Below are 12626 nucleotides of genomic sequence, written 5' to 3' on the forward strand. Positions count from 1 at the left end.
GAGTCAAAAACTCATCAGCATTATTTTGGAAGAAATTAGGGTTGAGTCATGCTGGTGCAACCATTCTAGAAAAAGAAAACTTTTCATATTATTAGAATAAGCTTTGGTGTCTTAGTCTGAAAACTTCCCTGCTATCTCCTCCTCTGTTAAGGCAGCAAATTGGCATCACGTTACTCCGATTGAATGCTTTCAGAAAGCATATGATAAAAAAAACCCCACAATCCTGCTTCCTTGCCAGAGGCAGTCCCAAAGGCTGGCTTTTGTATGAGTAACCATTTACATAGCACTATCACGCCTGGCCACAACCTGGCAAGGTGAGGGTAGCCCAGGAGAAAAATAAGGAGAATCTGCTCCTCTGCATTTAAACTTCCAGTCTGAAGATCTAACCAGGGGACTGAGCTGCTGGCAGGGTAGGCCTGATGCGGAATACGACAAAGTTAAAATGTTTATTTTTTGTTATAGTGTTTCTTTTTGTTGTAGTTTGTTGAAGAATACCCGAAGCTCTGCAAGTCAGATTAAAGCGTAGGCACCGGCGGCGTGTGCCAAGGCTCTGCTTCCAGGATCACGAAGAGATGCCAAGCTGTTCTGCTTCCAATTACACGAGTATTATACCTCCGGCTCCAAAGACTGTGAGAGTAGGTTTGCTTTTTCTTGCCAGCTGTTTCAAGGGGGGGGGATGAGGAGAAGGGTGGCCGGGCTCAGCCCAGCTGGCACCGCTGCAGCCAAGCTGACGCGCTGACACATCCTGCTTACCAGGGGTAAGTATGAGGAAGCAGTTCTGCGCTGCTTGCAAAGATTTGGAAAGTGTTTCTGCTCCTATCGCAGGCTGGCCAACGGACTCGTGAGCTCCCTTTCTTTTCTACGGCTTCTGCCTTTTCTTTGAGGCAAGGGTCTGGGGCAGGGTGTTGTCTGGCTTGGGCCCGCTCTGTGCTGCTCACTTGTCCGTTCTCAGCAGAAAAGCAAAAAGCAGCTCCGACTGTGGATGCTGACATAGCAGAGGGAAGAGAGGAAGGGAGGGGATGGGTTGCAGATCCTCTCGTGTGGGACTGGGAAGGGGAAGGGCTTTAAGGAGGGCGATGTGCAGGAGATGGAGGAGTTCATACCTCTGGCTGACAGAGGGGAGAGGGCTGCAGGGCTCCAGCAACAGGAGTCTGGTCCTAAAGCCGCGTTCCCCTGAGTGACACAATGCAGCTCCAGAAAGAGGAGGCAGTGGGGATATAGCAATGAAATAACCCCCGTAACTCTGACAGCAGATTGAGGAATAGCGTTGGCACTTGTTTTGCGGTTTTTGATCAGAAAAAAAAAAAACCAAACAGTGGGATTCTCTCCTATGTAAATAGATTTCTAGCTCTACAACTATTTTGGTCAATACCTAAGTAATACAGCCCCCCACCGCTGGTCGCTGCCCCGTCTAGCAGCAGCAGTTTGCTAGCAGAGGGGGGTTGTGGCTGGAGCCCGTCCCTCTGGCATAGCAGCAATGGAGGGACCTGGCACTGAGCGGTGGGAGGGAGGGAGGCTGAGCAGGCTGTAGCTCGGGATGAGGACAGAGCCAGCTAAGGGAAACATGGCTTCTTGTGCTGCTGTCGGATAAACAGGAACATCTAAAGCAAGAGAGCTTCAAAAACTATGACCGCAGCTCTGTCTCAGCCCTATCTATCTGCTGGCAAAGGCTCGTGTGGTGTCTCTACTGGGAACATCTGCAGTTACAAAAGCACAGGCTTGTTGCAGATCTGTGCCCTTCTCCTAGGAAAAAGTAATGTACTGGCACAGGTGGAGGTATGTGCCTTTTTAAAAAACTATAAAAAAGGAAGGATAATCATAGCTTAAACATGGAGGAGGAGAGAAAGCACCCACAAGGTGCAACTTTTGTCCAATGCTAAACATGTAGTTACTCTGCAGAAAAAGCAGGTGAACGGTATTTTTAGCTTAAAACTCAGAAATTTTCTTCTACTTCAGACTCTTTGATTTGAAAAGAAGTTGTCCTGTGTCCAGGCTGCAGCTCAGTTTGGAAGCTGATGCTCTGGGAGGCAGATGGCTGGTACCTCCCTCTGTGTGAGGCAGCTTGTGGAGAGCATTTCTAGCCACCGTGAGCATCTTCAGACCTCCTGGCTCCTTATAACCCGATAAATCCTGACAAATTGACCTGGAATGAGAGAGAGAAATGTTGTGCAGCTTGTAGACTTTTTTCCCTGCTAATGGAAACAAGCAGAAGGCCCATCCCAATTTCTTGGCTTTGTAAGCAGCTTTCTGAAATGAACTGCTTGGTTTGTGAACTGCAGCATTGGAAGGTGGGCAAGGTCACTATGGTCTTCTCTTTCTGGAAGAAACCGGAAACCTAGCCCAGTTCAGAAGTGTGATGAGAGTCGGCTGAGCCTGGATGTTAGGAGAAAGTCAGTACTTCAGAAAAAATATCTAGTGGCTACCTCGAGTCTCCACGAACGTGTGGTGGTGAAGCTGTAACACAAAAAAAGTGTGCCCGCTAGGCATTCAGTGAAGTACTTGGCCTCACATGTGGTCGTCTTCTTCAAAGCTCTTCACATATTTAACTATATTTAACTTTATCAAGGAGTCGCAATTTTGATGACAGAAACATAATAGGAATGAGTCGCGTCAAACTCAGAGCTAACATACTAAAACATTTTGAAAACTGAGTCTTTTCTTTTTAAGAACTAGAACTGTTCCAGCTGAGAGGTGCCAGAGGAAAGAGGCAGCTTTTGAGAAGCTGATGACATCCCTTCACTAAAACAGCATTTCCTTTCTCTGCTGTGTCCCACAGCCTGCTCTGTCTCTATTCCCTACACCACCCCTCTCCAGTAAAATGGCTTTAAAAACGTTGTTAGCTTTATCATTTATCTTCTGTAACAGAAAATACAAGGGTATCTCAGTCTTTCAGTTCCTTTTTTTTTTGGCAAATGTTGAGCTCTTAAACTAATGTGCAATGCTAATTTTAACATAGCAGGACTGAAGGTTGTTATGAGAGGCACTCAGGCTTCTGCCTGGGCTTTGCCACCCTTCAGCACACAGATGCCACCACGGGCCCTGGGGCATGTGTCCGGGCAGGTGGCAGGAGTCGGTCGGTCTGTCTGCTCCCAGGCAGATACCTCTTGGTGCAAGCGAGCAGCAGACTGTGACAATGTTTGTGCACAGAGAAAAAAAAAAATGGAAACGGCAGGAGGAAGGTTTGGTGTTTGAATTGGGCTTCCCTTTTGGAGCTGGCAGGAAGACTCCCTACCCTACCCCTTCCTGTATGCAGCCTGCCTGGCCATTTGGCCAGCTGTGTGTTTCCATTCAGTCAGGCTAAAATAAATATTATCAAACCTCCCCTCTCAAAATTGCCTTGGATGTTTACAGAGGGATATGTTCTTTCAAACTACTGCTTTTTTTTTTTCAGACAGAATGTCATTCCCGTTCTTATGCATTTTTTATTTGTTGATAGTGTATGACTGCAGTGTCCTAGGAAACAAAATAATACTGGATGTTTCTCTAGTGCTTTCTTTGACTAAACAATTTGACTCCAATGTTTATATCAATATAATATGTACATCAATCTATATGTTGACAACATTTTACAGAACCTACACAATGAAATAACTTGGCTGTGCTGAGATGTTCTGTTGCTCAGTACAGTTAACACCCCCCCAACGCGTACCAAAAAAATAAGTATTGAAAGCAGAGACACAGGGAGGTTGATGCCGCTCTGCCCAGGAACTATTTCTGCACCTAATGCTGAAGGAAGTGATTGTGAAAGACTGACTTGCGCAAAATTGTTGCATCAACATTTCCAGTGATGGGGATGACTGGCAAAAGGAGACAGATCTGCCAGTGAACTTCAGCTTGTGAAGAAAAGAGGGCAAACGCAATCTGTGCTCGTTTTTGTGTCCCCAGTCAATGGCAGCAATAGAATTGATTGAAATGTGATTTTGCAGGGCAGTGGCACGCGTGCTGGACAATGCCCAACTCTTCAGAAGCCATGGTTTCCTTAGGGGAGCAGCCGCTAAAGAAAACCCATGCAGACTGGTATGCTTCACTGGCTGAGTAGCTAGAGGACGTTGGGAAACTGTCAAAGTTTTGTTCGAAGAGCTCGGGCTGAAAAGTTTTCTCACTCCAGGACTGTCACTGCATCAGACCTGACAAAGGATTTCCAGCTTTTTGTTGTACTTGTAGGTATGAGGTGACCACCTGGACCCCAGAGTACACGGTCAGCACCTGAGGAGACTGAGACACAGCATGCCCTGCACAAGGTAAGCACTTACTCTCTGCATATGCAGGATTTGCGGATACTGTTTGTCTGCTGTAGTGGAACTGTTTACAGCAGCTTGTGAGCTTTAGCAAGTGATTTATTTTCTGGTGTAGCCAATGGTTAAATGTTCTTTGGCACCCGAGGCAGGAAACACAGCCCTTGGGCAAATTAAAATCAGTATTGTTCTAATTATCTGCACTGTTTATAGGGTGAAGGCAACATCCAATTCCCATCTATTACCGGTGTTGATTTACAGAAAAGGGTGATAGACTTGTTTGGTTGCATATCAGCTTGTTCTGCCTTTCTAGTAAAGAATGTAAATTGCTTACACAGTGTATAAAAGGGTGTGCCAGGAGCCTACACAGCCCTGCTTTTTAGATGCCCCAAGGCTGGTGAGACTCCATGGAGAGGACCCCAAAATATCTTCCGGGAAAGTTTGCAGTGTCAGAAGCCACAGCCCACTTGAAGGGCCGAGAGGGCGGACACACTGTTTTTGGACTTCTGCCTCATGGGTAGCCATACTAGATGGACAGGCTACCGCTGCAAAGGCTGTGAGCACTTAGAATCATTGAATCATTTTCGTTGGAAAAGACCCTTAAGATCATCAAGTCCAACTGTTTACCTCACACTGCCAAGTCCACCACTAAACCATGTTCCTAAGCACCATGTCTACATGTCTTTTAAACATCCCTAGGGATGGTGATGCCACCACTGCCCTGGGCAGCCTGTTCCAGTGCTTGACAACCCTTTCAGCAAATAAACTTTTCCTAATATCCAATCTAAACCTCCCCTGGCAAACTTGAGCTAGTTTCCTCTCATCCTATTGCTTGTTCCTTAGGAGAAGAAACAGACACCCACTTCACCACAACCTCCTTTCAGGTAGTTGCACAGAGAGATAAGGTCTCCCCTCAGCCTCCTTTTCTCCAGACTAAACAACACACAATCCCCATTCCCTCAGCTGCTGCTCATAAGACTTGTTCTCCAGACCTTTCACCAGCTTTGTTGCTCTTCTTTGGACACACTCCATGACCTCAATGTCTTTCTTGTAGTGAGAGGCCCAAAGCTGAGCACAGTATTTGAGGTGCAGCCTCAGCAGTGCTGTGTACAGGGGGATGATCACGTCCCTAGTCCTGTTGGCCACACACTATTTCGGATACAAGCTAGGATGCTGTTGGTCTTGGCCACCTGGGCACACTGCTGACTCACATTCAGCTGGCTGTCAACCAACATCCCCAGGTCCTTTTCCACTGGGCAGCTTTCCAGCCACTCTTCCCCAAGCCTGTAGCCTTGCATGGGGTTGTTGTGAGCCAAGTGCAGGACCCAGCACTTGGCCTTGTTGAATCTCATACGATTAGCCTTGGTCCATCGATCCAGCCTGTCCAGATCCCTCTGTAAAGCCTTCCTATCCTCAAGCAGATCAACATACCCGCCCAACTTGGTGTCATCTCCAAACTTACTGAGGGTGCACTTGATCCCCTCATATAGATCCTTGATGATCTAACCATCTTCCCCTGTTTAGGGCTGAAACATCCAGATGTAGCTTCATTGCTGAGACGAGGCATAAAGCAAGAGACATAAGAGGCGAGAGCCATAGCCAATGTGTGTATGAAAAGGCAGGCAGGATGTTGAGAATGGTCCTTTATGACTGTTAAGACATGATATGGATGTACTCCAGAGATGAGTAGCATGGCATGTTTGCAGGGCTGAGCAGCTGAATTAGGAGTGGAAGACTGATGTCACAGGACAAGTCTTACCAAAAAAAAAAAAAAAAAAAAGGATCTGAACTTCCTAATAAAATTACAAATGTTTTCAATTTTTTTCAGTTGCTGTTCAAAATTAAACATTGACACTACCTTGTCTCCTTTCTCTTTCCTACAGCAAAATGTTCAACAAAACAAAACAAAAATCAAGAACTACAAACACCTGGAAAGCATGGACCATCTACATGGTCCTAACTGCAAACCTCTCTGAAGAGCAAGTGTTGCAGCAGGCTTGTCCTTCATGCGGTGCCACTCAGCTTTGCAACTGCTCTTCCATGGGTTTGGACTTCATTCCTTCGGGGCTCACAGCCAAAATCACAACGTTAAACCTGGCCCACAACAGGATAAAGCACATCCGATCCCAGGATCTGCAGCAGGCTGTCAACCTGCGGGCCCTGCTGCTGCAGTCCAACAAAATCAGCTCAATAGATGAGGACTCATTTCGCTCCCTTGGGAAACTGGAGCTCTTGAACTTATCAAGTAACAGCTTGGCTCACTTGTCCCCTGTGTGGTTTGGGCACCTTTTCTCACTCCAGCACCTCCACCTTCAAGGCAACTCCTACAGAGACCTGGGGGAAAGCTCCCCCTTTTCTAACCTGAGGAACCTGAGCTCTCTCCACCTGGGCAACGCGTGGTTCTCCACGATAAGGCAGGGGAACTTTGAGGGCATTGATCTTCTCGACGAATTGTGGATTGATGGTGGCAATCTCAGTCAGTACGAGCCAGGAAGTTTGAAACCAATTAAGAAGATAAATCACATGATCATAAACCTAAGAAATGCTAAGGTATTCTCAGCAATTGTCAGGGACCTTCTGCACTCTGTCGCTTGGTTAGAAGTGAGAAAAATAGCATTCAGTATACCTGCTGAAATGAAACTCTTGAGAGTCATGTCTTCTTCTTTTGCAAAGAAAATTTCTTTTAAACAGGTCTTATTAACAGATGCTACTGTGCCTGAGATTGTCAGTATTTTAGAAGATATGCCAGAATTAGTGGAGGTGGAGATTATAGACTCTAGACTGTTGGGAACTGGACAATGGAAAATACAATTTCAAGCAAACCAGTCACAGACTGTTAGAGTTCTGACAATAGAGAAACTATCTATAGAACAATTTTATTTGTTTACAGATCTTCACACTGTGAAAGGTCTACTATCCCTTCTTACCAAAGTCACAGTAGGAAACACCAAGGTCTTTCTGGTACCATGCAGCATTTCACAACATCTTCTGTCATTAGAGTATCTTGACCTGAGTGCAAATTTGCTTGGAGACCAGAGTTTGGAGCATTCAGCCTGTCAGGGTGGTTGGCCTTCCCTGCAAACTCTAAATTTAAGTCAGAATTCACTGAGCAACTTAGAAATGACGGGTAAAAGTTTGTCTCATCTAAGAAACCTAATTCTCTTAGACATTAGCCAAAATAACTTTGGTGAGATTCCAGATGTGTGTGAATGGCCAAAAACACTCAAACATTTAAACCTCTCCAGCACTCAAATTCCTAAACTAACGGCTTGCATTCCCCCAACGCTGGAAGTTTTGGACGCTAGTGCTAACAACCTGAGGGAGTTTGGACTGCAACTCCCATTGCTCAAGGAGTTGTACCTCACAAAAAACCAGCTGAAGACCTTGCCTGGTGCTGCACCCATTCCTAACTTAGTGGCCATGTCAATCAGAAGAAACAAGCTCAACAGTTTCTCCAGGGAAGAGTTTGAGTCCTTCAGGAAAATGGAGTTGCTGGATGCCAGCGACAACAACTTCATCTGCTCCTGTGAATTCGTCTCCTTTATCCACCACCAGGCTGGGATAGCCCAGGTGCTGGTGGGGTGGCCAGACAAGTACGTCTGTGACTCTCCCCTGGCAGTGAGAGGGGTGCAGGTTGGAGCCGTGCACCTCTCCCTGATGGAGTGCCACAGGTCCCTCGTGGTATCGTTGATCTGCGCCCTGGTGTTCCTGGTCATCCTCGTCCTCGTGGCCGTTGGCTACAAGTACCACGCAGTCTGGTACCTGAGAATGACCTGGGCATGGCTCCAAGCCAAGCGGAAGCCCAAGCAAGTGCCTCCCAAGGACATCTGCTATGATGCTTTTGTCTCCTACAGCGAGAACGACTCCGACTGGGTGGAAAACATCATGGTGCGGGAGCTGGAGCAGGCCTGCCCCCCGTTCCGGCTCTGCCTCCACAAGCGGGACTTTGTGCCCGGGAAGTGGATCGTGGACAACATCATTGACTCCATAGAGAAGAGCCACAAAACGCTCTTTGTGCTGTCTGAGCACTTTGTGCAGAGCGAGTGGTGCAAATACGAGCTGGACTTCTCGCACTTCCGCCTCTTTGACGAGAACAACGATGCAGCGATTCTCGTCCTCCTGGAGCCCATCCAGAGCAAAGCCATTCCCAAGAGGTTCTGCAGGCTGCGGAAGATCATGAACACAAAGACCTACTTGGAGTGGCCTACTAGTGAACAGCAGCAGGAAATTTTTTGGGTAAACTTGAAAGCAGCCTTGAAGTCGTAAGACAAGTTGGCAGCCCACATTTCAGTATATTTCCGCAAAGGATATATGTCACTGTTTCTTCCTGCTAAGAATTTTTTTCTGTCTTATTTTTCTGCCTAAGAACTGACTTTGTTGTGTATAGAAACAATTACCATCTTACTAAATGAGAGAGACCTACTTTAGTCTTCCCAGTGATTTGATACTCTGCTCTTTCAAAATCTCTGCCAATAACTATATTTTGAAGCCATGTTAGACTTCATATACATATTTTCTAAATAAGTTTATCTGAATGTATGATATTTCTGTACTTTTTTCCTCTTGCTACCATATCCCTAACTAGTTCCTAACAATGCCATTGTAATTTACAAATGAAAATAAAATTCAAGTGCTTCAATACTCCCTTGTGTCTGTTTTTCTCCTTTAGTTTATTTTCAGTGCCATCATGCATAGTAGGGCAATTAAAATTAAATTTTGAAAAAAACTTTGAGGACTTACATTAAAATAAGCCCCCTGAAGCCCTACTATTGCTGTGCAACAAAAAAAAAAAAAAAAAGAGACAGTTTTCAGTATGCACTTCCATTCACAAGCCTGTTACTCCGGCTAGTTACAGCAGAGTCCATACCACCATGCACAAATTGAGGTTTACTCAACACTTGTGAAGGAAGCATCCCGGCACCTTGTACAATGATGGTGGTGAAATCCAGAGGCATTAAATCTCTGTTGGTTTTGTGTTTTTTTTTTTTTTTCCTTAGGCTTCTTTCTCCCTGTGTATGCTTGTGTCTCCCTTCACGGTCACCACCACGTTCCTTTCTACCTACTCACAGAAACAGCTGAAGACTTCTATTTGTGGGGCACAAGGATGTGTTTCTAACGAGCAGGCTAGATGGTGCTGAAGACTGGCTCACTTCTTGTTTCTGCTCTTTGCACAGCACATTTAAGTGACCACTGGGCATGCACCCCTTACAGCTCTACTCTAGCTTCCTCTACAACCAGTGCAGAAAATCACGCCGATAAAAAGCAATTATTTCTACTTCAGTACAAGGTACTACCTAGAACTACTGTATTGCTCTTCACCAATTACAAAGGGAATCTAGACAAGCAGGTAGATACAGGTGCTTACATTAGAATAACTGGTCCCACCCTGAGAGCCTGAAGTCACAGTTGTTGTGGGTTTCTTGTGCTTTAGGTATTCTTGTGGAAACCTGAAATGGTCTCTGAGGGGATAAAGTTAGGTATGGGTTCTCTAACTTGGTACTTCCATGTTGCACTTGGCTTGTGTTGCTGGAGCTTAAGTACAAGAGAGTCTAAATGAATCTTGATTATACCTGCAATTATTTTGTGGTACCAAAGCATTGGCACATGAACTGAGTGAGTATTTGAAAAATGGGTAAGTTTGCTAATACACATGTCTCTGTGTTGGTATATATGTACATATTCATATATATCTGTGTATGTGCCTATGCATATGCATATATTCACACTCCCGTGTGTATGCGTATATGTATGTCGTAGTTCAGCCCCGACCGGGACCAGACTACGCAGTCTCTCTCTCACTCCCACCACCCTCTGAGAGAACAGGGGGAGATGATATAATTAAAAAAAAAAATTACTCGAGGTTTGAGATAAGGATGGGGAGAAATCTTTGAAGTTACTGTTACGGGCAGAAGAGACTCGACTTGGGGAAAACTATTCATTTATTTCTAAAACTAGCAGGAGAATGAGACTGAGAACAAGATAACCTCCCCCACCCCTCCCTCTTTCCAGGCTTAACATTATCTCTACCACCTTCCCCCACCCCCCGAGCAGCACAGTGGGGAAGAGGGAATGGGGGTTACGGTCAGTTCATCACGCGTTATACGCCGCTGCTTCATCGTCAGGGGAAGAACTCACATTCCTCCCCTGCTCCAGCCTGGGGTCCCTCCCACGCACCACAGTCCTTCATGAAACTGCTCCGGCATGGGTTCTCTCTTCCAAGGGGTGCAGTCCCTCCAGAACGGCTGCCCCAGCAGGCCCTCCATGTGCCACAGCCTCATTCAGGCCTCCACCTGCTCTGGCGTGGGGTCCTCCACGGGCTGCAGGTGGATCTCTGCTCCTCTATGGACCTCCATGGGCTGCAGGGGGACAACCTGCTCCACCATGGTCATCACCACAGGCTGCAGGGGAATCTTGGCCAGGAGCCGCATTACTCCTCCCCCTCCTTCTTCACTGCGCTTGGTGTCTGCAGCCATTCCTCTCACAAGAAAAATTCTTCACAACAGGCTGGCAGATGCCTCTCAGGATCTATTTACATCTCATTTACATCTCATCTCCTCTCCACTTCTTGCAGCTGGGCCAGGCCAAGTCAGGTCCAGTCGGCCGCCCAGTGGGAGGCCAGAGGATGAGGCCTGCAAGGCCCACAAGGCTTGCACCTCCCCTTCTCTGCCCCTGCTCAGCTGCTTCACATCTTCTCTACCTTTTTTTTTTTTTTTTTTTTTCCTGTTTTCCCCTTCTTAAATACGTTATTGCAGAGGTGTTATCAGGGAACATTCTGCTACCAATTGGCTTGGCCTTGGCCAGCAGTGGGTCCGCCCTAGGCCCGTCTGAATCCACTGAACAATGGGGAGTGACTTCTAGCAGTTTCCTACAGAAGCTACCACCTTAGCCCCCCCCAGCCCCCTAAACAAAACCAGAACAATGTATATACACATGAAAGATGATAGTTTCTGTGGGTGTAACCTGCAAACACCACTTTCAGTTCTACTTTCCTGTTATATCTCTAGAGTTAGTCTAAAATCTGCTGCAAAAAAGGATTTTTCTATTCACTCTCTTGGATTAGAATAGCTCAAGGGCTAATCAAGGCTGAGCTCCAGGTGAGCAATGAGTGAATCATCTGATACGAAACACCAAGCACTGATAAAACGGCTTAGGAGTCTTCGTGCCTAGAGGTAAGGAGGAAAATAAATCTTCCTGGTCATTTCAAAGAGAGAGTAGGAGAAGCCTTGGCTTTCAGACACTATGCTCTTAGACCTAGACTTCTATGGGTTGGCACATTCAAAAGGACTGATAGTGTGACTGCTTTTATGCCAATCAGGTTCCTTACATGGGAATTCCCCTGCTTACATTGCCAAGGCAGAGAGGTGAAGCGGGAAGGAAACAGCAGTGTGAGAGGAAGCTGGGCAAAGAGTGATCAGCACGAGAGAGATGACATACAACGCAGGTTAACCGGCATGCAGGCACCAGAGCCGGTGTTCCTGGGAATGTTTTCTGTGCAGAGGTGAGTCTGCAGGCTCGTGGAGCCTGGAGACACGGGAAAAGAAAGTGGAGCTGCAACGCCAGAGCAGGAAGCAAGGAGGGAGCACTGGGAAGATGCTATCTGATCTCTACCACCAAATCCTCCTCCTCTGCATGAGGGGTTCAGGGTGCTTGGTGATTCCTTGGTAGGGCAATGATACTGTGGAGTGGGGCTATATTTCTGAGTGGGTGTGGAGAGACCTGGAACAACCCTGTAAGTCAAGGTCTTAAGATGAGTTATTAGGAATAGGAAAGGGAAGAGAATGGTTGAAAATGAATGAGGGTTGGAATGAGATTTCTCTGAGTGCCTGTTCACATTACAGATGAGGAAAAAAATCTGGAAAAGCTGCTCAGGGAAGTGACAATAAAGGAAAGCATCCTGTACCACCAAATAGAGTTCAGTCCTGCAGTCCCTGGTTGGTGTCAGGTTGGTAAGGTGGAGAGTTGTTAGGGTCAGTTAGTATTTCCAGCACAGTACCTGCACAGTGCCCTTCTGTGCTGCCGATTTTCCATCTGTAAATAACCTATCTATAGATGGATTTTCGTCAGCCAGCTTGCCTGGTTGTTCCTTTTTCTAACAGTAAGCGTACTGATGGGAACTTTAAAAATCCTACTTAAATTTGTTGCTTGTGAAACTCATCTTACTCACAGTTTTTCTCCTATGGCCTACAGCACTATGTTATCCAGCCAGCCTCGCTGAACCAAAGAAACCCTGCAAAAGAGCTTCAGCTGGACAGCAGGTGAGTGCAACTACAGATCACAATTCTTTAGGTGGGATTCACATGCATAAATATCTAGGTAGCTAAACTACAGTATTCCATTTCAAGTTGATGGGGTCATTTTCCTTGGAGTCATGACATCTTAATATAAGTGTCT

The 12626-nt window shown here is 46.3% G+C and overlaps 1 protein-coding gene across 2 annotated transcripts; it reads left to right on the forward strand.

The window, feature by feature from the left end:
• The first annotated feature begins 314 nt into the window (after positions 1-314).
• On the forward strand, positions 315-8876 carry LOC104473065 (toll-like receptor 2 type-2). 2 transcript variants are annotated; one of them, XM_086747541.1, is made up of 4 exons: positions 315-410; positions 463-635; positions 4165-4241; positions 6119-8876. In XM_086747541.1, exons 3-4 carry the CDS (start codon positions 4228-4230, stop codon positions 8499-8501), a joined length of 2397 nt encoding a protein of 798 aa, XP_086603667.1. In that variant the 5' UTR covers positions 315-410; positions 463-635; positions 4165-4227; the 3' UTR covers positions 8502-8876. The 2 variants fall into 2 exon arrangements, with proteins under 2 accessions (XP_086603667.1, XP_086603668.1); XM_086747542.1 differs by lacking the exons at positions 315-410; positions 463-635 and adding an exon at positions 642-758.
• Positions 8877-12626: the final 3750 nt, after the last annotated feature.

This window comes from Chlamydotis macqueenii, chromosome 4 (assembly GCF_036417535.1).
Source record: "Chlamydotis macqueenii isolate bChlMac1 chromosome 4, bChlMac1.mat, whole genome shotgun sequence".
Classification (NCBI taxonomy): Eukaryota; Metazoa; Chordata; class Aves; order Otidiformes; family Otididae; genus Chlamydotis; species Chlamydotis macqueenii.